Below are 27,597 nucleotides of genomic sequence, written 5' to 3' on the forward strand. Positions count from 1 at the left end.
TTAACAATAAAATGATTTAATTATATAAAGCACGGCCCTGTAATTAATATTATATTGATATTATAAATCTACATTTTTGATTTAAGAAAATGTAAACATAAATCCATATAAATGTGAAGTAAAATGTGTTCTTATACACCGACTCGTGTCTTTGATTATCAGATTTAATAAACTACAATGGACATTATACAAGTATTAAGACGTACACAATAAGAAATAACATTAAGCAGTTTGTTAAACAAAGACAAGCGTACATTACGGTAACATAATTAAAGACAATTATAAAAGGTAACAAAATAATACCGACAAAATAATACACCTGATAACAAACAATAGATTTGTAAGACTGTTAGATATACACAAGATGTATTAAATATTATGTTTTAACTACAATGGAGAGATGAGATCTAGTGGTACATCCGAGATGGACTAGCCGAAGTAAAGCTCTCGGTGGGGGAAGTGAAGTCGAAGCTCCAGAGGTCCACATTAGCTGAGGCACATCGTCAAAGTCGCGCTAACTTTGTGAATAAACTGCCGATTTGAGTTTAAATCATCTACATTCTCGCCTGAAAAACTCTTAAAGCTTTATTTTGTGATACAGCAAAAGAGTATTTTTAAAACTGTGCTGGTTTTCTCCTCCACCATTAGCGTTTGCTGTTTTAGATTTCTGATCAAGTTATGTCAGATTTATTAATGTAGTGAATCATCTGATTTTCATTGTGCAGGTGTAATATTCATTAATATTCATTATTCGAATTCTGATATTCACTACGGTGCCGCTGTTTGGGATTGAATAATAGTAACGTCATCATTAACCTGAGGGCTGCATTCTGCTCATGCGGCTGCGAAAAAGATAAATAAAAAGAGCGGAGCTGCAGCAAAGTAATGAAAAAAAAAGAGTGAGGCTATGGTCAAATAGATAAATGAAAAAAGTGTGACTGCTGAGAATGCAAGCAGCTAGGCACACTGGACAGCGTGGCCAAAAAACAGACCGGCCCACCGGGAATTCTCCCGACCCTCCCAATTAGCCAATCCGGGCCTGCATTTAATTAGTTAATTTTAATTTGTAATTATTTTATGAGTTAGTTCTGGGTTTGAGTAACCATTTTGTTTACTTGTTTGCATTTCTTTAAATGGTTTTAAATATTTGTATCCAAATATTTTAAATAATTACTGGTTTTACTAAAAAAAAAAACACACAGTCAAACACTTATCAATTGACTGTGAAATATATTGTTTAAATGATTTCATAATTAATGATATTTTATTTGTAAAACAGTAATCCATCATATGTGGTAAATGAGTAGAAAAATGTCATTTTGTGTGTTTTTTTTTTTAATTATTATTATTCATTTGATGTCCTATTTATCATGAACACTTAAACTTGTTATTCTAATGACTGTCATGTTTTTAGAGCTTTGCATCAGAGATGAACAGTTTGGTGGCGTTACATGAGCTCTACAAGTATATCAACAAATACTACGATCAGGTCAGTATGCCAATGATTAAACTTTCTTATATTATAAAAGGGATAGTTCAACCAAAATTGAAAATTCATCATTTACTCCAACATAAAGAGATTATTTGAAGAATGTTGGAAAACATTAAACAATAAAATCCATAGTAGAAAAACAACACCATGTAAGTCACTGTTTAACAATTTCCAACATTCTTCATTATATCTGCTTTTGTGTGAGTAAATTCCAACAGAATTAAAATTGTTTGTGTGAACTATCCCGTATTAACAAACAAATGATTTCTCCTTTTGCTTTGCGTGCAGATTATCATGTCTCTGGAAGAAGATGCGGCAGGTCAGAAGATGCAGTTAGCGTATCGCCTTCAACAGGTCGCCGCCCTGGTGGAGAATAAAGTCACTGACCTTTAGGTTTTGAGCTCATCAGTAATAATCACGTCTGAGAGATCTGCTGATCTTCACCAAACCTTTGTGTGCTTCCACAACTGTTCAGAAAAACTCTTCTTAACAAAAGGGAACAGGAAATGAAGTAATGCTCACTTTCTTCCGATAAAACCTTAATGGGGATTTTATTGGAGAAGCATCGCTCTGAACTACTCGCAGGAGTATTGACTAATGGAAAGTGTGTGTGTGTGTGTGTGTGTGTGTGTGTATGTATGTGTGTGTGTGTGTGTGTGTGTGTGCGTGCGTGCGTGCGTGCGTGCGTGCGTGCGAAAGGATCTACTGGCTATGTGAAGGTTACTGAATTCAGATTCTCTGACCTGAATCTATCATAATGACACTACTGAAGCATCTCTCACATATTGTGACATGCTAAGACACATTTTATAGCATTTTTACTTATTTTCAAGTGATCAAAACCACTATATGGATGAAAAAAAAAGAAAACTCTTACAATCAAGTCCGCACTATGGACAAATCCTACTTTTTTTCCCCCTACAGCAGTACGTGGAGTTTTTTTTTGTGTTCCTCCTCCATAATCACATCCCAGATTTCAAAAAAGACTGACCATGGCCGTGTCGTATTAATCTTTTATATACTAACATTTCTACATTAGTATTGCAGATCGAAGTATTAAGCGTTTACAGGGACTGAAGAGTAAGTCGATGCACACAAGTGCCAAACAAAAGTTAGGAGAGCACAATATTTTGTGTGCACGTTTTTGTGTGTGTGTGTGTAGCTATAGATGTGCATGCAAATAAAATACAAAACATCAGTGTGCAGGGTTTTCGCTGCTGTTAGGAACTCCAAATATATTGAATTTCTCATACAGGGATACAAACACATGGTTTATAGCACCAAAGTGTTACATTTAGTAAGCATCTTTTGTGTTTAAATGAAGTCTAATCGATGTCTATTAGACGTATAAACAACGAATGTTTGGCTAAAAGAAGGCTAAATTTGGGTTGTGAATGAAAATCTTATAGACATCTAAGAATAGCCCAAAACTCTAGTCAAGTCTGTCTCATCTGTGTATTTGATGACTAGTCTACTTTTAGGCTATTCTTAGACATCTCTTAGATGTTTACTGACGGCCCAAATTTAGCCTTGTTTTAGCAAAGACTTCTATGTTTAGATGTCTATCAAACACTCAATTGCTCGGTCGGTAGACTCCTATAATATATCTGTTATTTCATTACTAAATCAACATCAATACAATAATCATCAATAGTATTTTTAAGTCTCATTCAAATCTCTAAATCTGCATAAAATCCTAAAAGAATAGTTCACCCAAATATGAACGTTTACTGTTAATTTACTCACCCTCAGGCTATCCGATATGTACATGAGTTTTATTTCTCTGTAAAAATGAAAGGAGATTGTCTTTTGTGATTCTTGAAATGCAAGTGAACGGCTACCTGGACTTTGAGAGCCAAAAAAATGCATACGGGTTAAACCAAGTGAATACCCATGACTTCTGGTGATACATTGAGCTCTTATGAAACAGATTGGTCTGTTACAAACTGAGTATTGATAGCAACATTTATACGTTTTATTTAAAAATATTACGGCTATTTTGTTTTAGTTTAATCAAAGGAACTTTTATATTCATCTAAACTTACATCAGACCAGCTGACTAAAAATACTAAGTTAAACTTTGTATCACTGCAAAAAAATCAATTTCGCACTTAGATTTTTTGTCTTGTTTCTAGTCCAAATATCTAAAAATTCTTAAATCAAGATGAATTTTCTAGACAAGCGAAACATATAGTATTGTTTTCAGAAATAATGTGCCAAAATTAAGTGAGTTTTTCCTTAAAACAACAGAATAATCTGCCAATAGGGTAAGGAAAATAATCTTGTCAAAAGGAAAAACTATTTTGCTTGTTTTAAGGAAAAACTCACTTAATATTGGCATATTATTTCTGAAAACAAGACAAAATGTTTTGCTTGACTAGAAAATGTTTATTGATATAAGAATTTTTAGATATTTGGACTAGAAACCAGACAAGAAAATCTAAGTAAGAAAAGCATTTTTGCAGTGTACACTGAAATAGTTTTGCTGCTTGTTCAAACTGTATATTTATGTCATAAATGAGCTGAATCAGTGCAAAATATTAACGTTTGCTGTTAATTTTCTCACTCTCAGGCCATCTAAGATGTACATAAGTTTTATTTCTACTTAAAAATTGAAGCAGATTGTATTTTCTGATTGCTGAAATGCAAGTTAAAGGCTACCTGGACTTTGAGAGTCAAAAAACACATACAGGTTAAACCAAATTAATACCCGTGACTTCTGATGATTAGGCATGGGCCAGTATAAGATTTTGACGGTATGATTACCTTGGACAAATATATCACGGTTTCACGATATCACGGTGTTGTGATCACTGCTCAAAAATATGTTCTTTTATTGTGTTTGGGTAAAAAAAAACTACTTTCTCCACTGTGAAGAAAATAGATTTTCAGCTGTTTTTTAAGCTTTTTTAAGATTTTCAGCTTACAGTGCTCTGCATATATACACAAATCTATTAGTTAAATTCACATTTTTAATGGTAAGCTCTACATTATTATATTTGTGCATATACATTAGATTAGTCAGTACTGAAGACAAATCTGGAGCTTATCTAACAAAAATACTTACGATAACAGTCCAAAAACTAGTACAGACAAATTTATATGTGATAGAAAAATATCAAATACAAATTTAAAAAAAAGAGGAAAAATTAAAAGAAGCAAAAATTTGTGAATTTTAGTTGAAGTTTTGTAGCTTGTAATTTGTTTTTGCAATATTTTGTCTTTCAATTCCTAAATATGTTTCGTGACTAAAATATTATTTTAATAAATATATCTGTTTAATAAATCTGTTTTGTTTAAATGCACCAAAATAAATAGCCTATATTCACAGAAATGGATAAATAAATCTACATTTTCAAAATGGGGTGCACTCAATTATGCTGAGCACTATAATAGTTTAATGTTTAATCCGCATAAATTTGTAAAAACTGATAAGCTAACGTAATTTATAATATTGTGTGATTCATGTGCATTTAATGAATCACAAAAGACAACAGTTTTAGCTTCAAATCTTTGTTTAATATCCTACTGAAGACAAAAAAAAAAAAAAAAATCTCAGATGGCCTGAGGGTGAGAAAATTACCAGCAAATTGTCACTTTTGGTTGAACTATCCTTTTAATAATCCAAAAAGGGCCATTTTCCCAATCACAGTGTAAGTTCTGAACTATCTGATTTGATTTAGGCATGAAATATAACTCAAATCCCTGCAGGATCTGTGAGCTTCACCCTCACTCGCGCTGCATTGATTTCCTAATGCCTGCTTTAATAGCACAAGAGAGCACAATTCTCAAAGATTCAATCGTCTGAGTCAAATAAAATTGCAATGCTGCAGGGACATCAAGTTTCTTTGGAGATGTAGAAACAAAACGGGGCCACTTTGGGTCATTGGATTACAGGTCGACGGAAAAGCATCGTCGTTTAATTGCTCCCAGTGGTAATAAAAGATTGAGAGTTGTGTGCATCAGACACTGAATAGAAACTAACTTATTATATTGTAAATAACGCTTATTTATACATGACCGCCAAATGTGCCTTCTTTGTTACTTTTTATAATGTCTACCAATTTTGAGTAAACATGCTTGACATTACTTGCCAAAATGAAGATGATGATGAACTCTGGCACTGTGTTTGCCAGTTGTAAAGATCATACGGGGCTTTTGGACTGCAGCTTGTCTCAGGATTACAGCCACCAATTTCAAAGGATTCAATATAAATCATTTTGTTTTGTTTTTTGTAGCCCGATACGTTTGTATTTTGCCCCTGTGATCAGTGATTTCACAAACGAGGATGGTGTAAATTGTCATTTAAATAGCATTAAATCCACTGCAAAAATGTTTTTTCTTATTTTTATAGTTTTTTTGGTCTTGTTTAGTACACAACCTGACAAAAGTCTTGTCGACTATCCAAGTTTTAGGAACAACAAATATTAACTTGACTTCTAGTTGATCATTTGGTATCAGAAGTGGCTTATATGAAAGGCAAATGCTTCTAGATGACGCTTATTTTACCAGAATAAAATATGATCATGCCTTGATTTTGAATTATTTAATTGGACAGTAAGGTCTGACTTTATTTAGACAAAAGTCTTGTCATTTAACAGAAATAATGTACAGTATAGAATATAAAGTCATGCTGCAGTGGAGAAAGAGTTGATATTGCGTATGAGCTTGGGGGACTGCTTCCATACATCTCTGCAATAACTCAAATAACGTATTAATAAAGTCATCTGGTATGACAAAGAAAGCATTCTTGCAGGACTCCCAGAGTTCATCAAGATTCTTTGGATTCATCTTGAATGCCTCATCTTTCATCTTACCTCAGACATGATCAATAATCTTCATGTCTAGTGACAGGGCTGGTCAATCCTGGATCATATTGACCTTATTTGCTTTCAGGAACTTTGATGTGGAGGCTGAAGTATGAGAAGGAGCGCTATCCTGCTGGAGAATTTGCCCTCTCCTGTGGTTTGTAATGTAATGGGCAGCACAAATGTTTTGATATCTCAGGCTGTGGATGTTGCCATCCACTCTGCAGATCTCCCGCACGCCCCCATACTTAATGTAACCCCAAACCATGAATTTTCCTTCACCAAACTTGACTGATTTCTGTGAGAATCTTGGGTCCATGTGGTTTCCAGTAGGTCTTCTGCAGTATTTGTGAAGATTGGGATGCAGTTCAACAGATGATTCAACAGAAAAATCTACCTTCTGACACTTTTCCAAATGATCAACTAGAAGTCAAGTTATTATTTGTTGCTCTTACAACTGAGATCGACAACGAGACTTATCAGGCAGTGTACAAATTATTAAATTAAGATGCACCTTTATAAAACGCAAAAATGACTTCAGGTATTGCTTTCTTTCAAATTTATCAGAATTAATTTAAATAAAATGTCTGCCACTATTGGTTAAGAATATTAAACTAATTTTAAAGGAAGAACAAGATTATTTTTCTAAACGCTTTTAAGCTAAAACCTGCTAAACTTTTCAGAAAGCTTAATATCTAATGTTGATTATAAAAATAATGATGAGTTTTTTTATTTTTGTTTTCCTAAACCTTCCTAATGTCTTGATTTCATTTTAAAGCACTTTGTGTTTACATGTTGGCTTATCCTGTAATGTCAGAGTTTGCTCATGAAGCTGCCCGTCATATGCTAAAACAAGTTGTATATAGAACTTAAGACAATAACAAATTCAGTGACATCTCAAATGTTTCCTGCTTCTGCATTGATTTCTGCGATTTTCAGCTATTACCGCTTTATCATACTAATGTATGCACAGGGTTGTGTTTTAAAAATGGGAAACATATTAGTTTGCTCTTTCCTGTGTATGTTTGTTAGCCTGTCGTTGAATGTGTTTGGCCTCTCTGTGTATTTCTTGATTATTATAGGCTGATGCATGCTTGAGATTTGATTGGATTTCCTGATTGGGGTGCTTTATGAGAGCTTCACTCGGTGGACTGCGTTATGAGTGCATGTCTCTCATAAAAAACACCGTCTGAGTACAAAGTGTGTGTGTGCATGAGAGTAATTGTAGCGCTCTGCATACATGATGTTCAGATTTTATGAGCAAATCTCCTGTTATGTAAGCTTTTCTCTGAGAGAACTTTCTTTTTGTACAGTCTTGCGATTTACTGTTTTGCCAATGGTGTGAAATACAGCTTTGTATGTTTGCTGATGAACAATTCAGATTGTTGTTTAGAGAATTGCTGGTGTATATGGAGCCCTGGCGCCCCGCTCGAGTTTTACACGACTTTTATACAGGGGTAATAATTAAAAAAATAATAATAATATATGGTAATTTTCTAATGAAGTTGAGGGGTTAAAAGAGAGCTGAAATCCAGTCAGTAAAAGACTCTTTTTGTATTTGTATTGTGTATAGTTTGCTAACAATTGTGTATATGTGCCTGTACATATTGTGAAGGGGACGTGCTCCTTTTTTTTTTCTCCTCCAACTTGGACAGAGTTACTGTCTCCATTCAGGAGAAATTGCGAGCCAAAATGTTGACATGAGTGAAATGGATCATTTGTATCTGGAAACAAATAAAGCTATAATTTTAACAATGAAAACTTGCTGGTTTGAATGTTATATATCTAAAGAATATGAACAGTATTTTAAAACAATGGATGTTTCAAAATCTTTTTTATTTATTTATTTTTTTTATTTATTTTTTTAAAGGAAATGACAAATATCTTGCTTCTGCTTGTTACATATGTTTATTTTTGTACTCATTTCGGGATTTAAAAAAAATGTATTTAAGTTTCTATGGCTGATTTTAATTTAGGTATATATATTTCCTTTTTTCAATTTAACCCTTGTACACTGTTAACTGACTACCCTTTTGTTATGTTCGAGCTGAAAACATTCACTGAATTAAACTGCTGTAAAACTGCATCAGATAAGTATTTTTTTCAAAATTATTATTTTTTATAAATCTGTTAATCAACCTCAGTCCTGATCAAAACTACTAAATTGTTTAGAAAATTACAGGATTTGAACTCTTTAATATGCAAATTCATAAATGACGTCACTGATTTGGTGAAAAAACACATAAAATTATGTATTTTTAATACATAAAAATACATACGTGGGCTTTTTTACTTATAACACAGTCTTGCATGTGAAAGATTAGTAACAACATTGGCTTTGATAGATTGTTAGATTTTTATTTTTTTTCTCCATATTTTACCGGTGGTGGATGTTTTTGCCCCATTGACTTCCATAAATGTGTATATGTGCCTGTAAATATTGTGAAGAGGACATGCTCACTTTTTTTTCCAACTTGGGCAGAGTTTTTTATATCTGAATTTAGGCCTATATATTTTCGGATTTAATTTAACCCTTGTGCACCAATCAAATTGACGACGTTTTTGTTATGTTTAAGCTGAAAACACTTTACTGAATTAAACTGCTGTAAAAATGCATCAGATAAACATTTTGTCAATTTTTTGCATTAATCTGTTAATCAACCTCAATCCTGATCAAAACTACTAAATTGTTTAGAAAATTACAGGATTTTAACTCTTTAATACACAAATTAATAAATGATGTCACTGTTTTGGTGAAAAAACACATAAAATTATGTATTTTCTAAACAATTTAGTAGTTTTGATCAGGACTGAGGTTGATTAACAGATTTATGCAAAAACAAATGTTAAAAATATTTATCTGATGCATTCTTACAGTAGTTTAATTTAGTGGATGTTTTTATCCTGAACATAGCAAAAGGGTAGTAAATTTGCCTGGAGAGTATTGTTGAGTTTTTAAAAAAATTAAATAAAATTTAAAGCATTTTTTTCACAATATCTGCCAAAAGATTTGTCAGCAAAAATCATTCTGCTAGCCAAAACACAGAAAAGTTTATGAGCAAATTATAGACACAAAATCATTTCAGAGTGGATTAAAACATCCCTAACAGTACATAAGGGTTAATTTATCATTTTAGTATGCTGTTTAATTAGTTTTTTATGCCTGTATAAACTCAAAAAAGAACTTTTGCTGCTTGTTCAAATTATTTAAAATGAGCCGAAATGGGACAACTTAATTGTTTTAAGTTAAATCCACTTAAATTTGTAAAAACAAATTGGTTAACTTAATCGACTTGTGTTGAGACAGCATGAATAAACTGTGTGGAACCCAGCATTTTTGACAGTGTAGTTTTTATTAGTTAAATGTTGCATTTGCAATTAGCCAAAATATTATTATTTAATAGTTCATGCAATACATTTTTAATGGTTAAGCTATTTTTGGTTAACAATAAAAACCTTGATATGAGAAAGTGAAGAATTAAAAAACCTCGAGAGAAACCAGGCTCAGTTGGGCACGGCTAATTTCTCTTCTGGCCAAACGTCTTCTGCAGTCTAGGCGCCAGAGGCTGGAGAAAAATAACAATCTGTTAAAGTTTTACATTTAAAACTGTGGCTTATTGTCATTTATTGGGCTAATAAAAAACTGGCCAACACATAAAATTTTCCTCAGTTTCAGAATTTGGCCATTTGAATAAAAAACAAAAAACCATAACAATAATAATGTATGCTTCACGATTTTTCTAGGTTCTCGTAAAAAAGTACATTTGAAAATTCATTGATAACAACAATAACCTAATAAGTATTAATATGGACCACTTTTGGCTCTTCACAACTTTTTTTCAAGAATAAGGTCCAAGAGTTAGAATAAAAGTTGCTTATGAATTGTTTTCTCTATAACAACAATACAGTGAAAGTTTCGCTTGTTCTTAAAGCCTTTTCGATGGGTTATTTTGATAACTTATCATGGAATAAATAGGACAAATATTGGACCTTTGTCAGTGGAGTTTAGGTCTTTCCCGATTACTTGTAGCTAAACACAGTAGAAATAAGTTATAATTTACTTATTTAAAGTAAAAACTTTTGGAGAAAATAAAGTGAAAAAGGTCAATGCTGAGGAGAGTTCAATCTTACAAGTGTTTTTTTCCCCTTTTTCCTTCACTTTCGTCAATTGGAGAAGTTTGTTCCTCACCACTGTCGCCACTACCTTGCTTGGTTTGGGACTTGTGGAGCTGCGCATCGATGGATTTGCTTTTCAGTGTTTGGACTTTCAGCAGTAAAATTAAACTGCACTGAACTGAACTAAACCAAACTTCAGCTCTAAAAACTGGACTGACACTATTTCAGTTTACTTGAACTTCTATTTTTAAGCTGCTTTGACACAATCTACATTGTAAAAATTCTATAGAAATAAAGATGAATTACATTTTTTAATGATTTTTTTATAGTTGCAATACAAAGTGTGTTTACAATTTTATGAAAATTATTGTAGCCTATATCTTATATTATAAATAGCCTATTTTCTTAAGATTAGGAGAAAAAACTCCCTATAAAAAACTCGATAAAACTATAATTGAATATGGAAGTTAAAAAATGTATCTTATGAAGTATCTTCTCGCTGTATAAATCTCTGCGGTTGGAAAATAGCAATGTTTTTTGGATGTTCAATAATGTCAGTACGACGTTGAGAAAATAAAGTAGCTAAATATAGCATAAATAAGCTGATTTGGTGTGCATATTATTAGAGTTTACCAATGAGGATATTTACTCACAGTAGTGGCGGCCTCTGATGTCCAAATGTCCTCGTGCAGTCGGTCCCATTTCAACCGCACGAGCTGCTGTCAATACAGCGCTGAGCCTCAGTGCGCATGCTCAGAACCAACTGAGGCGAATGTGCGTGAGGTGACAGCTGTCCCGATGATATCGATGAACGGTGAGAATGTTTTTACTAAAAAACAGCCAAACAAGCAGTATCACGTTAATTCCTGTGGATGTATTATGTGTGTTGATGATGAATGCAACAATGTCGGCTTGTTCGAGGGATAATATGACGCTTGTTGTGATGACCGGAGCTTGTGCTAGCGGTAAAGCTAAGCGCGAGCACGTTTAGAGGATCTAATGTTTGAATATGCACAGATTATTCCTTTCGTTTGAATCATTCGTTTGATTGTTGATTAATGAAGTCATATAGCCTATTGTCGATGTGAAATTCTCGATATTTTCAATTCATGCTAGTGGTTTGCCCTCATATGTAGTGAATTGGGGGTGGGGCGTCCATAACAGCATGTCTAATATATATTATGTTATGTGATATTCTTCTCTCTGATGCATGGCAGTATCCAGCAGTGATAACAACCTTCCCCAGAACAGCCACGGCAAAAAGCAGAAGAAGAAAAACAAGAAGCACCGCAAAGCAGCAGTAGCAGCGGCAGTGGAGATCTCTAGTTTGGAGCTGGGGTGAGTGTGTGTGTGTGTTCAACTGGGCAAAATCGAGATCTGGGTTTCTGCTCTGTGAGATGCTGCTAAAAATATATAGGAGGGTGGCCATGGGAGTCACTTCTCCAGATAAGCATATTGACTCATGGCCCTCCCTCCTGGTCCATGCACGTGGAGCCTATTTTAACACATCCTTGGAAAAAAGATCTGAACAATACACATCAGGTACATACTGCATGTATGTGTGTTGTGTAGATGATTAAAATATAACATTGATATAGAGCTTTGCAATATTACTATATATATATATATATATATATATATATATATATATATATATATATATATATATAGTATGGACAAAATAAAAAGTATCATCTCATATTACGCTTTATTGTTTATTTCCCCTGCATAATTATCACATTCTCTTTGTATCATATTCTAAGAAGGCATTATATTTATATTAAAATGCAAGTGATTTAACTGCATTAGTATTAAATTTAATTAAATTAAATACAATATATATCACATGAGCAAAATAAAAAGTTTACCGTTTCATATTATGCTCTATCATTAATTTTGTGGTATCAAAATGTGAGAAAGTTGGAATTTTGAAAAATCTGAACAACACACACCAGGTACATACTGCATGTATGCGTGTTGTGGATAGTAAACACAAATTGTGCACAGGTATTGTCCAAAATAATTTTTTTTTGGGGTAATTATTAGTTTGGCACATGAAATTTCAGTACAACATGAAACAACCTAAGGAAAAAGGCAAGTGATTAAAGTATAACAACAATGATATAGGGCTGTGCAAAATGACAAAATGTATAGTATGGACAAAATAAAAAGTCTATCATCTCATATTACGCTCTATTGTTTATTTCCCCTGCATAAATATCATATTCTCTTAGTATCATATTCTAAGAAGGCATTATATTTATATTAAAATGCAAGTGATTTAACTGCATTAGTATTAAATTGATATAGGGCTGTGAAATTTGACAATATATATCACATGAGCAAAATAAAAAGTTTACCGTTTCATATTATGCTCTATCATTAATTTTGTGGTATCAAAATGCGAGAAAGTTGGAATTTTGAAAAATCTGAACAACACACACCAGGTACATACTGCATATATGTGTGTTGTGGATAGTAAACGCAAATTGGGCACAGGTATTGTCCAGAATACAATTTTTTGGGGTAATTATTATTTTGGCACACATGAAACAACCTAAGGAAAAAGGCAAATGATTAAAGTATAACAACAATGATATAGGGCTGTGCAAAATGACAAAATGTATAGTATGGACAAAGTAAAAAGTCTATCGTCTCATATTACGCTCTGTTGTTTATTTCCTCTACATAATTATCACATTCTCTTAGTATCATATTTTAAGAAGGCATTATATTTATATTGTCAGCATGACATATACAGTTTAAGTTGTTGTGCACTGAAATTAATGAACAATATTATAATGTTTAAAAAACTATGTAGGCTTAATGCTTATAAATAATTCTTTTGATGTACCTCATTAATCAGACAACGTTTTGAGAGATTGTGCTAATCAATCAGTCTGAAAAAAAGTGTTACTTTAAGGAAATATTTTGTAGATATGATTATTTTGGTGTCGTTGCGCACAGATTAACATCTAAAATTCACTTATTTTGGCTAATTATTAATGTCAGACACTGAATTTCAGTACAACACAAAAACTGGGGGGCTGCTGTAAATATTTAGTTGGAACAGCGTTACTTTTAAACTACGTCCAATGGTGCAACACAAAAATACTTAGTAGTGTGTAAGTTGTAACTAAGTGTCTCTTTAAGTCACAACTAGGCTACATTTTGGCAGACACTAAATTTCAATACAAAATAAAAAAGTAATAAAGCAAATGATTAAACTGCATTGGTATTACTGCGAAATTGAGCTTTGCAATATGATGATATATATTGTAAAGAGCAGGGGTGTCCAAACTCGGTCCTGGAGGGATGGTGCCCTGCAGATTTTAACTCCGACTTGCCTCAACACAGCTGCAAAGATGTTTCCAGAAAACCAAGTAATGCCACAGTCACACTGGACATTTTTCCCCAGAGACTTCCATTCATATGCACACCAATGCGTCAGACCAGAAACACAAGCTCATGCAGCAAGTTTCGCAGTTCGCTGCATTGCAAAGTTCGAGCTTGGTGAACTCTGACCTGCGAAATCGCATGAGTTGGTTTTACGCAAACATGACCTCTTTGGACAGAAATTTAAAATATGGACCAATCGCTCACTTTTAAAAATGCCTAATCGTCTTGTTTAATCCCGCCTCTTTTCACATCGCCTTATAACAGAATTTTGTCAAGTTTGCATTTCTTCACCTATTAATGGATGACCATGAAAGACTGCCCACATTTGTATGTTACTGTTTAACTTCTGTGTGAGCAAGTGTGTAATAAAATACAAACTATGCATCTAGTTTTATAGACACCAACAGTACAAACCTGCGGTTCATTCCGTTGTGGCGACCCCTGATTAATAAAGGTACTAAGCCAAAAGAAAATGAATAAATGAATACAGTACAAACCCTTATTTTACAAGAAACATGTTTTGCGAACTCTTACACTGTCTAGATTTGCCAGGTAAATGAATATTATTAGCGCAAACATGCATTCATAATAGTATGAACCATTAAATGGGTGGTCAAATGTACATTTACGTTATCTATTATTTTAATTAGTAATATTATTTAAGACACAGATCAGAGCAAACTATTTCTTAACTATTAAAGGACAGACCCCCCATACATCTTGTTCTTCAGGGGGATCAAGGGTTAATTAGGGTGGTCAGAGCCCCCCAAACCCCCCTTTAATTCGCACCCTGGTAACCGAGGCATAAGAGCTTGATTAGGGTCTGTCTGATTTGGGTTGGAGCTAAACTATGCAGGACACCGGCCCTCCAGGACCGAGTTTGCGCACCCCTGTTATTGACAAAATAAAAGGTCTGTAATTACATGTCATATTTTATTTGAGCGCAATGTTTTACACCAAACATGAATAACAGCATCATGAGAGTTGCAATGTTTACATTTTGCATTTTATTTAGCGATTTTTAGTTTTTAGGCTTGACCTGTAATCATTAGTTTTTGAAAAGTGTTTTATAATTACTTCATATTTATTTTATATTTAACTACATTTTAATCAAACATTTGCCCTGAAGTGAGAAATATGATCACATATGAATGAATACATTTCTGATTATATACTTAAAATATAAAAAAATAGCCTTTACATGTTGTCAATATATATGAATTATTAATTGATTGAATTTACAGAAATGGCTCTATATTGGGATGTATATCGTTTTCAGAATATCAGATGACTTATTTTGTGATATGAGATTGTTGTCATATCGCACAGCCCTATTGCGATACAGAATTTCAGAAGTAGGCCAGAGAAACGTGAGGATGTGTGGAGCAGATGTCTACGTGATTCCCCTACATGAATATCACGTGCTCTTAGTGTCATATTCTAAGAAGGCATTATATTTATATCGTCAGCATGACATATACAGTTTAAGTTGTTGTGCACTGAAAGGAATTAACAGTATTGTAATCTTAAATCAATGTATTTTTATACAATTCTATTGATGGACCTGATTAAACAGACAATGTTTTGGTTGATAACTGTGATAATAAATCAGCCTCGAAGTAATGCTTTTAAAAGTGTGGTAGTTTGAGGAAATATTGTGTAAATATGAATATTTATGTGATGTCAGTATAATGTGCAGAGTTCAGTCTGTATGAGTGAAAGGAGAATGTTTAATGTACGTCAGTTCAATTAAATATTGATTCAAATAAATACAGTTTAATTGCAGAAATAAATGTAGTTCAGCCCTGCCATCCTGGCCATGTCACAGATTGTTATTAGAAATATAAAAAGAGAATTTTGTATTTCCAGATGTCAGTCAGACGTGTTATTAGCAATAACAAAAAAAGGTTTTTAGTAAAATGACAAAATGTATTGCTTCAGATGAGAATTTACATATTTTCTCACTCATTGCAGAAAATATGGCTTTATATATATATAATATATATTTTGTATTTAATGATGTTTGTTATGTGCCACATAATAGATCTTAATAAATAAAATTCCTAATAATTTGTAAAGGAGAAAAAAATGTAATTATAATGTGAATGTTTTGGGTTATGTCTTTTTTACTGTATGTACAGCGGTTCAATTTTAGTGGCCTCGCAGTTTCGCTGATTTTTTAGAGCAATTTGTTGTGCCTTTTTTTTTTTTTTTTTTTTTTTTTTGACAGCACATTGTGTTCTCCATCCTAATTGGCTGTAGATTAATGTCAATTAATCTTCACCTTGTCTCCTGTACAGTACAGAATGTGTTTCACTTGCCAAATCAACATAAATCTAGTTCTGCTAGCAGTGTGAATTCTAACATGCAGAAAAGGGTTGTAACTGTCTGCAGCAAGACTATTGTAAAGGGGGTCGCACACCAGATGCACTGCACCATACAGCGCCATGCATTTTAGAATTGTAAAGATAGGTTATGTTAGGGTACGCACACTGGCACTGCAAGGCGCGGTGGCTGTCTGTGATGCCCAGCTACAACTCAAGACACTGTGTATATTTCTGCCACGCTAGAGAGCGCCATCTGAATAATTTCATTTTAAATAACATGCGAATGTGCTCGTCCGGTATGTGTTACCTCCAACTGTCGTGTGTGGCGCATCCGGTGATTCCCTTAAGGAGTCTGCTTTAGTTTTGTGGATCAGTGATTGCAAGAAAAAGTACTTTATGCTGGATGCCAACATTATCTTTACAAAAGATAAAAAGCGATAAATGTTTCCGCCTGACAACAGGCTTTGATCTTAGGTTTCATTCTATAATACTACACTTATTTTTTCTACCAACGTTTGAACTTTGAGAGTTTTAACAGGGTTTCTGCAGGTTCTTAAAATGTCTTATATTTGATACTTAAAATGTCTTTAATTTACTGAAATATTGTGTTGTGGGTCTTAAATCTTTTTTTTAACAGTTTTAATTTTCCTTTGTTCATATATAACTACCCAATCTGGCCAAAAACCACACAATCACCAACAATCATCCAATAAAACTTTCAACTTTTTATTTGAATGGTCATTTCAAACTCTATTTGTCATAATGGTTTAATTATTTCCCTTACAGTAACATTTGTTTTAGTAGTTGTCCATGTATTTGCTGCTGAGGACACCGACCTGGACAGATTGTTGTGCATAGATTTAGTTTATTATAGTTTTTTAAAACTTATAAAACATTTGTTCATTTTTTTATTATTTATATAAAGTGTTATTATATTATTTAATATAAAGTGTATGGATACTAGTAGAGCTTACTTATTTTTACACAATATTTAAAATATTTAGCTAAGAAATAAAATCTAAAATGTTTTTATTTTTTATTATTATTATTGTATTATTAAATGTACTAAATTATAAAATTTTTAATAGGGTAAATAACCCTTATCTCAGCCCTTAAGGGGTCTAAAATGTCATTCAAAATGGTCTTAAAAGTGTCTTAAAAAGTGTTCAATTTAACTCTGTGGAATCTGCAGAAACCCTGTTTAAAAAAGAGGAAAGTGTGAAAATGTTAATGTCTGTCTGAGAAAAGTTTGTAGTGAGGGGTTTTACAGCCTTAAAACATCTACAATAATTGTAAAAAATTAAGCTGACTACTTCAAATTTTGCCTATCGCGGGCTATTTTTAGGGATATTCTTTTCTGTATTTCTGTATGACAATGAAACAATAGTTTTTATACCAAAATATTGTCTTAATATAATTGATTGCATTATGTCCTTCAATAACAAACAAACTAGGATTTGCCCAGTTGTCAGCAAGACATTTGGACAATAGCATAAATGTTTTTGTGCATTACAGTGCATAATGTTTATGTAATATTATATTGGTCGCCTTTCTCTGTAGATTAGCTTCAGGGGGGGAAAAAACTAGCCGTATTGGTTAACCACTTTTGATAACCCATGTAAAATGTACTTATTAGCCATTAAATATAAGCTAGATAGACTTAGACACTCTGTGGCTTTATATTAAGATGGTGAATTGATGTTTCCGATTACACAGATGGTCAAAGAATATGTGCTTTGAGTGAAACTATGTCAAGTCAGCCACCATATGATGTATTAAAACATTTTTTTTTCTCTTAATTGCCCACCAGACCCCAAATCCCCTCCTCAGATGAACTGTGCCACATCCTCACCATCCACAGATCCGCCACCCCTCCAGAGTCGTCCCCAACGCCCCCATTAAACCTCTCCCAAAGTCCCCCAGACCTGCAGCCTCCTGCCCCCATCCCACACTCCATTCCCATCACAGTGGTTCCTTCACCTGTCGTCGTCTCGTCTCCAGAAACCCCTTCAACACCTATAGCACCTTCACTGGGCCTGCCTTCCATTCTCTCTTCGACCCCTCCTACTCCACAGGCTCCGTCCAATCAGCCGACACCACCACAAGCTCTAAGCCCGCCCCCGCCGGACTTTTCCCCGCCCCCAGCAGAATTACTCGGGTCAGATGATGAGGAGCAGGAGAATCCGTCAGATTACTGTAAAGGTAATCAGTTTTGAGCTAATATTTAGTGAGTGAGTGTGTGAATGTGAGTGTGTGGGTGTTTCCTAGTACTGGGTTGTGGCTGGAAGGGCATCCACTGTGTAAAACATATGCTGGAATAGTTGGCGGTTCATTCTGCTGTGGTAACCTGTGATAAATTAGGCACTAAGCCAAAGGAAAATGAATGAATGAAGGAATGTATGAATGGATTTTTACACAAGATGTCAACCACCAGATGTTGCATCATTAGAATTTTTACTGGAGAAAATAAATGCTAAACAGCCCGGTGATAATGCCTGCTTATGATAATCCAGTGAATTAAGTACTTTATGAATGAAATGCACTTAATCTCATTTGATTAGTTTCTATTTTTATTTGTAACATTATTGGCGCAACCCAAAAAATCTGCTTGTTGTAACAAAAATGTATATCTGGTGTTGATGTAAAGCAGTCTTATTTCAATGCTATTTTAGCTTTTATAGTTTTTATTAATGTTTTGAAGTAGCTTTCAGTTTAAGAATTTGATTTTTTTCATCTTTATCATATAATCTATTTTCAATGAAACTGACTACAATATACAACATTTTTTAAAATCATAAAATTTCAAAACTCTTGAAATAACCCTCCAGTAACACTCCAGGGTTTTTCCAATGAGTTTTTTAGTGCATTACAAAGAGTTAGTTGATACTAGTGCTGGGCGATTTTGGAAAAAATAATATCATGATATCATGTTTCATATCATTCGATATCGATAAATATTGAATATTTTTTTAACAATGTATTTAGGAATATTAGGATTTTTTTATTTAACAACTTTATTTTAATTTACCAACATTCCTAAAGCAAATAGTTTTAATAATCAAAAACAAAAATATTTAAACAAAATATCTGATCTCTTTATAATAAAATAAACTTAAGTGTTAAAGAGATTCTTAAACTTGGTAAAGTGTAAATCCTGAACAATTAAAGCAAACTTTAAAGTGTGAATAATAATGATACGGTAAACCTTAAACTCTGTCAACAACACAAATTATTGTAATCAAATCTGAGCTTTCAAGTAAAGAAATGGACCATCTTTATTTATATACAAATTGCAAAGCTACAAATTGTGAAGTTGAATGACTACATTGCCCTCTATGCCAAAAAACCCTTTCAGAGCTAGTGGCTGGGATGCACAAGAAAAGAAACCAGAAAGCCATTCTGGTGACATCCTTACATGCTTTTTTTTTTTTTTTTTTTTTTTTTTACAATTTGTGGCACTCATTTTAGCATGTGTTTTTATTCTGACCTGAAGTGACCAGCGCGCGTGGATTCCTTGACCATTTACAATGGACTTTGCTCGCACTCCCCTGGCATCTCTCATAACTAGGTGGCCATCAAGCGTTTTCTCAGAGAATGACAATAGAATAAACCATTGCTGCGGTTTTAAAAGTTTATGGAGAAAGGTAAAAAGCACTGCAGTGTTTGGGTGCACTGTGATTGTCTGAGGTAATTAGTCTGCCGTTATTTCTGAAATGTGTTTGTTCCATACAAAGTGGGAAGCAGATTTGTTAGTTCTACTTGGATGAATTACTGTGTGCTTGTGGTATTCGTAAAAGTTGAGATGTTTTCAACTAGGATGCTCCATTGGAAATGACAAACTGACACTCCCAACTTATTAGCAATGTTTTCAAGGCATGAGCTCAGCAGCCACATTTTAATAAAACTATACCGCTTCATACCAAAACTACATACCAAATCTTTTTTTATCGGTATTGGCAATGGTGTTCGGTCAATAAATATAGATACCGATTTACTAGTTAATACTTATATTCATTTAATGTTATGTATTTATTTCCATTTAGAAATGTTACTAATTTTCATATAGTTGCCCAGGCAATAGTTTATGTTTACACTTAGTCTAAATTATTCCTATAATATTTATATTACATATTTGATTATAAAAGTGTTTTTAAAAGTTTTATTTTTACTTAGTAATAGTAACGCTGGTCAAAAACAGCTTTACTTATTGAAACTAAAGACTTTTTGCACTATTAGTACTAGGGGTGTCAAAATTAATTGTTTCTTCGGTGCACCGCGATGCAGACGCGGACAATTCGGTATCGGTTCAGTAATAATCATAACCGGTTATTATGTACGGACGTCGTTTATCTGCTATGCGCTCTGTCGCGAGGAAGGTGAGCGCGAGTATTTACAACACAGCCAACTCAGGGCCGGCCCGTGGCATAGGCACCATAGGCAAATGCTACGGGCGCTGTATATCCAGGGGGGCGCCAGAAATAAGCGCGCTTCAGTTGGTTTTGTTTTCGATATTCCTGACACACATTCAGTTATAGACGGCAATAACTCAAAAACCTCTTACCCTAAAAAGATCTAAAGTGTGTTTCCTACAAAAAGACAAAGCTGGTTATGTTTCACAGCTGTCTTTCTTTTTTTCGCTCGACATTACGAGCACTGCTCCGTTTAAGCCCTCGCAATATGTGTTTAGCTGGGAGAGCTTGCGCAGAGAGGAGCTCTCAGTATGGGAAAAGTGCTTCTATTTTTCGTTATTTTATTGTCTACTGTCTATGTTTGTGTGTGTTTGAATGAGAGACAGTGTGGTGCTGTATCTCTGTGTGTTTATACAGACAGCTTGTTATAGCCTCCCCCCTAAAATATAACACTGTATATGGAAAGCATCGTCAATGCACCGAGATATCGAATTGAACCGAATCAAAGGCATGATAATCATAACCGAACCGAACCGTGAGACCACATTATGAACCACATTTGAAGCTGTTGTAAAATAGCTGTTATTTGTTTTATTAATGTTTGTTGAATGTGTGTTAACTGTTTTTATTTTCTACAGGAGGGTATTATCCAGTGAAGATCGGAGACTTGTTTAATGGCAGATATCACGTTGTCAGGAAACTGGGATGGGGTCATTTCTCCACTGTATGGCTGTGCTGGGATCTACAGTGAGTGTTTTGCATGCTAAGATGGGATCTACATGAATCCTAATCCCTGAGATTAAACTGCTGGAACTAGGTGCACAGTCTCTAAATATTGAGATGTAAGCTATTGTCAGATTATAGACTTTCAAGCAGATAGTTGTGTATGTATTGTCATCCAAACATGCTGTTTTGCTGTCTGTATGTATAATAACAATATATGACGCTTGTCTTTAGACGGAAACGGTTTGTGGCACTGAAAGTGGTTAAAAGTGCCCAGCACTACACTGAGACTGCACTGGACGAAATTAAACTACTGAAATGTGTAAGTCCAAATACGTGAACAATTTAATGCTTTAATATATAGATTCATATATGCATATACATTAGGGATGCACTGAATTTTCGTCCACCTAAAATATAGACTGAAACTGGCTTTTTGTTTTTCAATTGGAAGAGAAATGCAGCTGAAAATACAAGCCAGAAAAAAAAACTGGTTTCACTCTCCCTCAGGCCATAGTCAATGCGAAGTCTGAAGTGGCTTTCACATCACATGCGGAAAGCGATGTGCTATGAAACCCATTTATTTCAATGGCTTGTACAAAACGAGGCAGGTTTGTTGCCATGCCAACCAAAGCACAAGTGCAGCTGATTGCACCATAAACTAGCTTGCACATACACCATAGTAAAAGTTCAATATAGAACAAAAGTTCACTCAGTGGAGCATGAACCACACATGCTCACTGAAAAAGTCCACTCAAATAGCAATGGGCGGACAATACATTAACATAATTTGTTAATACATTACCAAATAACAAGCCGACAATACATTTCTATGAATGTATCTTATGCTCCGTTTACACTGTCAGGTCTTGATGCCCAATTCTGATTTGTTGCCTATATCTGATTTGTTTGCCTGTCTGTTTACACACTGTTTTAATTGTGACCCATATCCAACTCATGCGTTAACACTTGCCATACAATTTACGATGTCGTGCATGCATAAAGTTCTGGCATCTGTGCCATGATGATATTTATAATTCATTTATAAATAATATTGTTTTTATTGCGTCTAAACATTGCGACCATCCACACAAAATATTCGTATTATTTTGTTGCTGTCGTTCCATGGATATTTTCTCAAATTATCATTTAGCGTGGAGCTAACAAATTACTAGATAAAATAAGAATTCAAGCGGTTGTCATCAGTTAAACAAGCCGAGTCCTTGCCAGAAGCAGCCCGGACTCTACACACAGACTCGGGCCAGATATGGTTAACAGGAATAAGGCCATCGCTTTAAAGCCGCATCACAAACGCATGTGCATGAGCGAGCTGCGGGCAATACGCGGCCCGGATAACACTCGCCGATGCCAAGTTGGAGCCAGAGGCGCCATAGGGCAGCCGAGCTCGGGCCGATTACTACCTGCTATCTGGAACTAACACAATGGAAGTAAAAATCTTGTTTTTAGCTCTGCGAAATATGCGAAGTGTAATATAAGCAGTGAATGGTTCAGTCCAGAGTTACCCCCACGCAGTTTATGTAATGGTATGGACCTGATGTGTGTGTGTGTGTGTGTGTAGTTGAAGCTGTAGCCTTTGCCTGTGTGCGCAGTGCTGCGCACTGGTGTTGGAGAGAATAAAGTTATTCTATGTGTAGCCTGCAGTGCGTGTATTAATAGCGACAAAAAGCAAACGTTACAACACAAAGTTTTGAGGAGGAGGTGGAAAAGGGCTGTCATCGTAGCTTTTGCTTATGATTTATATGTTTTTTGATGTCCTCCACCATTCAGAGGAATTTGTGGGTACGAGAGAGATCTCAGGCCTGGTGGGAGCAAATTGTGGCGATTGACCACTTTCCTCCTCTGTGTTTCCTCTGATGTTGTTTACTGCGTCGACATCTCGACACACGCTTTTCTTTCTGTCATTAAACTGCGGAGTAGCACCACATTGTCGCAAGTTTAATGATGTACAGAACGAAATGCCTCAAAAAATCTGATCTGCCATTTTACATGACAGTCGCATTGTTACATATCCGATCTATATCTGATTTATTTCCACACATGAAGGAGTCCTAAAACCGATCCCTGAATATCCGAATGCATTCGTTTTTTCAGTGTTTACACGGTCACAGAACAGATCCGATCTGTGTCACATATGAGCAAAAAATCAGAATTGGGTCACATTTAACTGGCAGTGTAAACGGGGCCTTTATTCCTGCTGCTTGCAATAGCGCTACTGTACTGGTAAAATGACACCTCTCGACTCACGTTCATTGTCAGTAAAATTTGACTGTCAATAAACAGTTAAAGTTAAGTTTTAAGTTCTACAGTAAAGAGTTAGATTGTTAAAGTCTTACAAAATTGCTTTATATTTCAAAACTACTTTATATTTATATTAAAGCATTTTCATTTCAGTTTTCAGCCAAGTGCATGCAGAATTTTCGGTTTCTGTTTCAGCCCACAATTTGAATTTTAGTGCATCCCTAATATGTGCACACATGTATGTATTTATTTGACTGAGTTTTTCATCAGGTGCGAGACAGCGACCCCACAGACAGCAAGCGAGAGAGGCTAGTACAGCTTATCGACGATTTTAAAATCTCTGGGGTCAATGGTGTTCGTATCCTTTACTGCCTCTAACACATGATCATCATCATGCTTGTACATTTCTGTTATGTTTATTTAATGTCATATCTATTATTTAAAGCAGGGGTCTCAGATTCAAATTGGCGTGAGGCTATTTCAGTGACTGACAATTTTTTATAAGGGCCATTTTAACATTTAGGTACAAGAAAAAAGGGGAAACTTGACATTAATGATGCATCTTAGGACAACAGACATGACGTTTATATTTCAAACGTTACTTGTCACCGGTGGTAATGCAAATCAGCACGATTATCGAGTCACACATCATCTGCTCAAATATATCTGTGGTTGTTGTGTGTATGGCTGAGCGTTTGACACAAACTCAGTCATTCTTCCACAGACTATATGCAGTCAAAACTCTAGCTTTTTGTTTCTTGTTGTACATATTGAAAGGGGTAGTTAGTCCCAATAGCGTAACAACAGCAGAAAGAGGTTTGGGTTACTTTTTTTCTTGAATTTTTTCAATTTTCTTCTCAATATTTTTCTTTTTTTTGTAAAACAACTACAAAGAGGGGAGAAGTATGTACATATTTAGCCACAGAATAAAAATGTGTGTTACACTCGACCGTACACTGAGAGAAAATGAAAGTAACTCTAATCTGAATGCAGTACTTTAAATCTCGACCAGGTGGCGAGTCAAAACCAAAGTGGCTAGACGTGACTGCACAACAATGAAAGAGGTTAATAAATATATGTTTTGGGGGGGTTTGACATCAGTTGCGGGCCGGAGGGAGGAGGAGGGTGGGCCGGCTGTTTGAGACCCCTGATTTAAAGCATTCAAGGAAACTTAAAATAATGATGACTTTAATTTTTTTTGTGAACAACCCCTTGCGTTTTCTGGTTGTGAATGATTGGTAATGCAGAAATGTTTTATCAGAATGTAATAATTATTACTTTCAATCACTCGAATTCAGTCAAGCGTTTTTTTTTTTTTTTGCTGGATTTTCTATTTAGTGACTGATTTTTTTAATAATTTAAAAGCATGTCTGAAGTGTTTATTTTATAAAAGAGTTAAACTGTCTTTCTTTACATAGAAAAAGGTCTGTTTAAGATTTTATTATATTCAAGAAATAACAAAATTACACGATCAACAACTCAAACCCACCCATTTACCCATCAGACATAAGCTATCAATTACACTGAGAGAAAAAACTCACAATTCTGCATTTTTTGGAAGTGTTTTTCAACAAATAACTAGAAAAGGTTGCCAGATGTTTTGGAAAGATGCTTGAAGAGAGTCTCTTATGTTGTTTCATTTTATGAATCGACATGATCCCTTTTAATTGGTCTTTTTAAATGTAATCAAATGTAAATGCAACAATCCAACAATGTTATATAAGACTATTTCTAGAAACAAATTCGATCAATCTAAATTTAATAAGTGAATAAAACTCATCAGCTTCATGTCTTTTTATAGTTTAATAATCACGGTACCCGTTCTTGACTCCTTCACCTCTCAGATGTGTGTATGGTTCTTGAGGTTCTCGGTCACCAGCTGTTAAAATGGATCATCAAATCCAATTACATGGGTCTGCCTCTGATCTGTGTGAAAAGCATTCTTCGACAGGTAAGACAATGTTTACATTGAAGGCCCCGCTATACTTTTGTTTTAATTTTTCATTTATGGTCAAAAAAGGAGTTTAAAAAGGCTGAGTGACAGTATACTGTCAAACATCCCCCTTCTGCAGTAGGTGGGGTTGTAAATGTGTAAGGGCTCGTTCACACATCTTTGCTTTTTAAAACGCGAGACGCGGTGGGCTTTAAAAAAGCACAGCACGAGGTCCATGTGAAGTCCATGTGACTATGATGTGAAGTAATAATGAAAATAACGGACCCATTAGAAATAGTAAAACAGTATGTTATGATAAACACCTGAGGATATCAAGAGATATATCAAATATATCAAGATATTATGGACAAAGTCACAATGAGCACCTCCTCCGTCATAATATAGTGGTAAATAAAACAGTTGTCTACTGTAAACAGAAGCTCTCAATGCTTGCCCCGCCTCCAAGCTTTTCTGATTGGTCCACTGCTTTTGGATCTGACAGTGATGAGCTACGCTGGATGTTAAAGTTAAAGATCTTTCAACTTGACACAACACTATAAAAACGTGGCACTCATGTGCTTTAAAATATGCGAGACATGAGCGTATTGGTCAAACATGCCCATCAAGCGCGTTTACATTGACAAAAAATAGAAAAGTAGTGCACCCCTAATTCTGTATGTGTGCTCATTCACATTCAATGTGTCTTTGCTTCTAAAAACACAAGACCCAGCGATCAGGAATGGGTTTTAAAAAAGCACAGAGCAACGTGAGGTCAATTTAAGGAGATGTTACGAAGGTGATGCATTACCGACAATAACGGACCCATTGGAAATAGGAAAATAAAATGTCAAGATAAGTACATAAAGATACATTATATAAATAAGAATATTCTGGACAAAGCCACAATGAGATAAAAGCATGGTAAACCTGATGGCATTACACCGAAAGAAGAGAATTGTTGACCACTTCATACATTTTTATTGGAACAAATTTAGTTTGTATCTTAATATTGATTGATTTTTTTGTTGGTCATTTAACTTTGGCAGCCCATGATAAATAAGAGACTAAGCCACAGTGGAACAAAACGTCTATTATTCCATAATATGTTTTATGCAGCGTATACCCTTCCAGTGCAGCCTAGTACTGGGAAACACCCATACACTCTCACATTCCGACAGTTTCATACAATTTTGTTTAGCCAATTCACCTTAAGCGTATGTTTTTGGACTGTGGTGAAACCAGAGCACTTGGAGGAAACCCACGCCAACACGGGGAGAACATGCAAACTCCACACAGAAATGCCAATTGAGACAGCTGGGACTCGAACCAGCGACCTTCTTGCTGTGAGGCAACAGTGCTAACCACTGAGCCACCGTGCTCCCCTGTTGGTCAATTATTTATGAAATAAACAAGAAGATTGATTAAATGTGAGTGGAATGAAGTGTCTTTGCAAAACAAAGCCATTTATAGCCAGATCAAAAGGCCAGACAAACTGTTTTATAAACATCTGGCAATCGGCCTTCTCCACGAGAAGCACCACCACAATATTACAAAATCGTCTGTTTGCTACGGACAGACATCGAATGGCATAACTGGTACTGTATATGTACTCTCATTGAAAGTATAGTGGGGCTTTAAGAATGTCCTGTCAAATAGCAAATGGCAATTTCTCAGACTTGTTTTGGTACATAACAGCTTCTTTAGAGTGAGTCAGGCATGTCTTGTTTCTCTCTTGCAGGTTCTGGAGGGCCTGGATTACTTGCACACGAAATGCAAGATCATCCATACAGACATAAAGCCAGAGAATATCCTTCTGGAGGTGAACGAGGTGTATGTGAGACGGCTAGCGGCAGAGGCCACGATATGGCAGAAGGCCGGAGCTCCGCCTCCCTCTGGATCCTCTGGTACTGTTATTTTTTTTTTTTTTTAAGTGTGTGACACACCTCAGGCTCACCATATTATTAAAAGAGACTTGTGTAGCGTTCAAACATGACTCATTTAATGCATTGATGCATAATATTAATTTACATCAAATTATTGATGCATAAAAAATACATTTGATATAAAATCAACAACTTTGTGGAAGCCAGTGATACTCAGATTTCAGCCTGCGAGTTATGATAATCAATAA

At 34.8% G+C, this 27,597-nt stretch overlaps 2 protein-coding genes across 10 annotated transcripts in view; both read left to right on the forward strand.

The window, feature by feature from the left end:
* plxnb3 (plexin B3) overlaps window positions 1-2,362 on the forward strand; it is a 188,165-nt gene extending 185,803 nt beyond the window's left edge. For all 4 annotated transcript variants that reach the window (XM_009303770.5, XM_068223098.2, XM_689822.11 and 1 more), the window contains exons 34-35: window positions 1,415-1,489; window positions 1,781-2,362. In XM_009303770.5, the coding sequence (XP_009302045.1) occupies window positions 1,415-1,489; window positions 1,781-1,885 (180 nt within the window). In that variant the 3' untranslated portion in view covers window positions 1,886-2,362. The remainder of the gene's footprint in view (window positions 1-1,414; window positions 1,490-1,780) is intronic.
* A 7,328-nt stretch (window positions 2,363-9,690) lies between these two features.
* The window catches only part of srpk3 (SRSF protein kinase 3), a 49,477-nt gene continuing 31,570 nt past the window's right edge, over window positions 9,691-27,597 (forward strand). For 5 of the 6 annotated variants that reach the window (XR_012384088.1, XR_012384087.1, XR_012384086.1 and 2 more), the window contains exons 1-8: window positions 9,691-11,230; window positions 11,634-11,754; window positions 17,953-18,344; window positions 21,190-21,298; window positions 21,509-21,596; window positions 23,804-23,891; window positions 25,378-25,484; window positions 27,205-27,370. Coding sequence is in view for 2 of the 6 variants with exons in the window: in XM_689881.11 (XP_694973.8) it covers window positions 11,095-11,230; window positions 11,634-11,754; window positions 17,953-18,344; window positions 21,190-21,298; window positions 21,509-21,596; window positions 23,804-23,891; window positions 25,378-25,484; window positions 27,205-27,370 (1,207 nt within the window). In the remaining 4 variants the exon portion in view is untranslated. Of the gene's footprint in view, window positions 11,231-11,633; window positions 11,755-17,952; window positions 18,345-21,189; window positions 21,394-21,508; window positions 21,597-23,803; window positions 23,892-25,377; window positions 25,485-27,204; window positions 27,371-27,597 lie in introns of all 6 variants that reach the window. The other variant, XM_073910061.1, reaches the window with a different exon arrangement.

This window comes from Danio rerio, chromosome 8, assembly GCF_049306965.1.
Source record: "Danio rerio strain Tuebingen ecotype United States chromosome 8, GRCz12tu, whole genome shotgun sequence".
Taxonomy (NCBI): domain Eukaryota; kingdom Metazoa; phylum Chordata; class Actinopteri; order Cypriniformes; family Danionidae; genus Danio; species Danio rerio.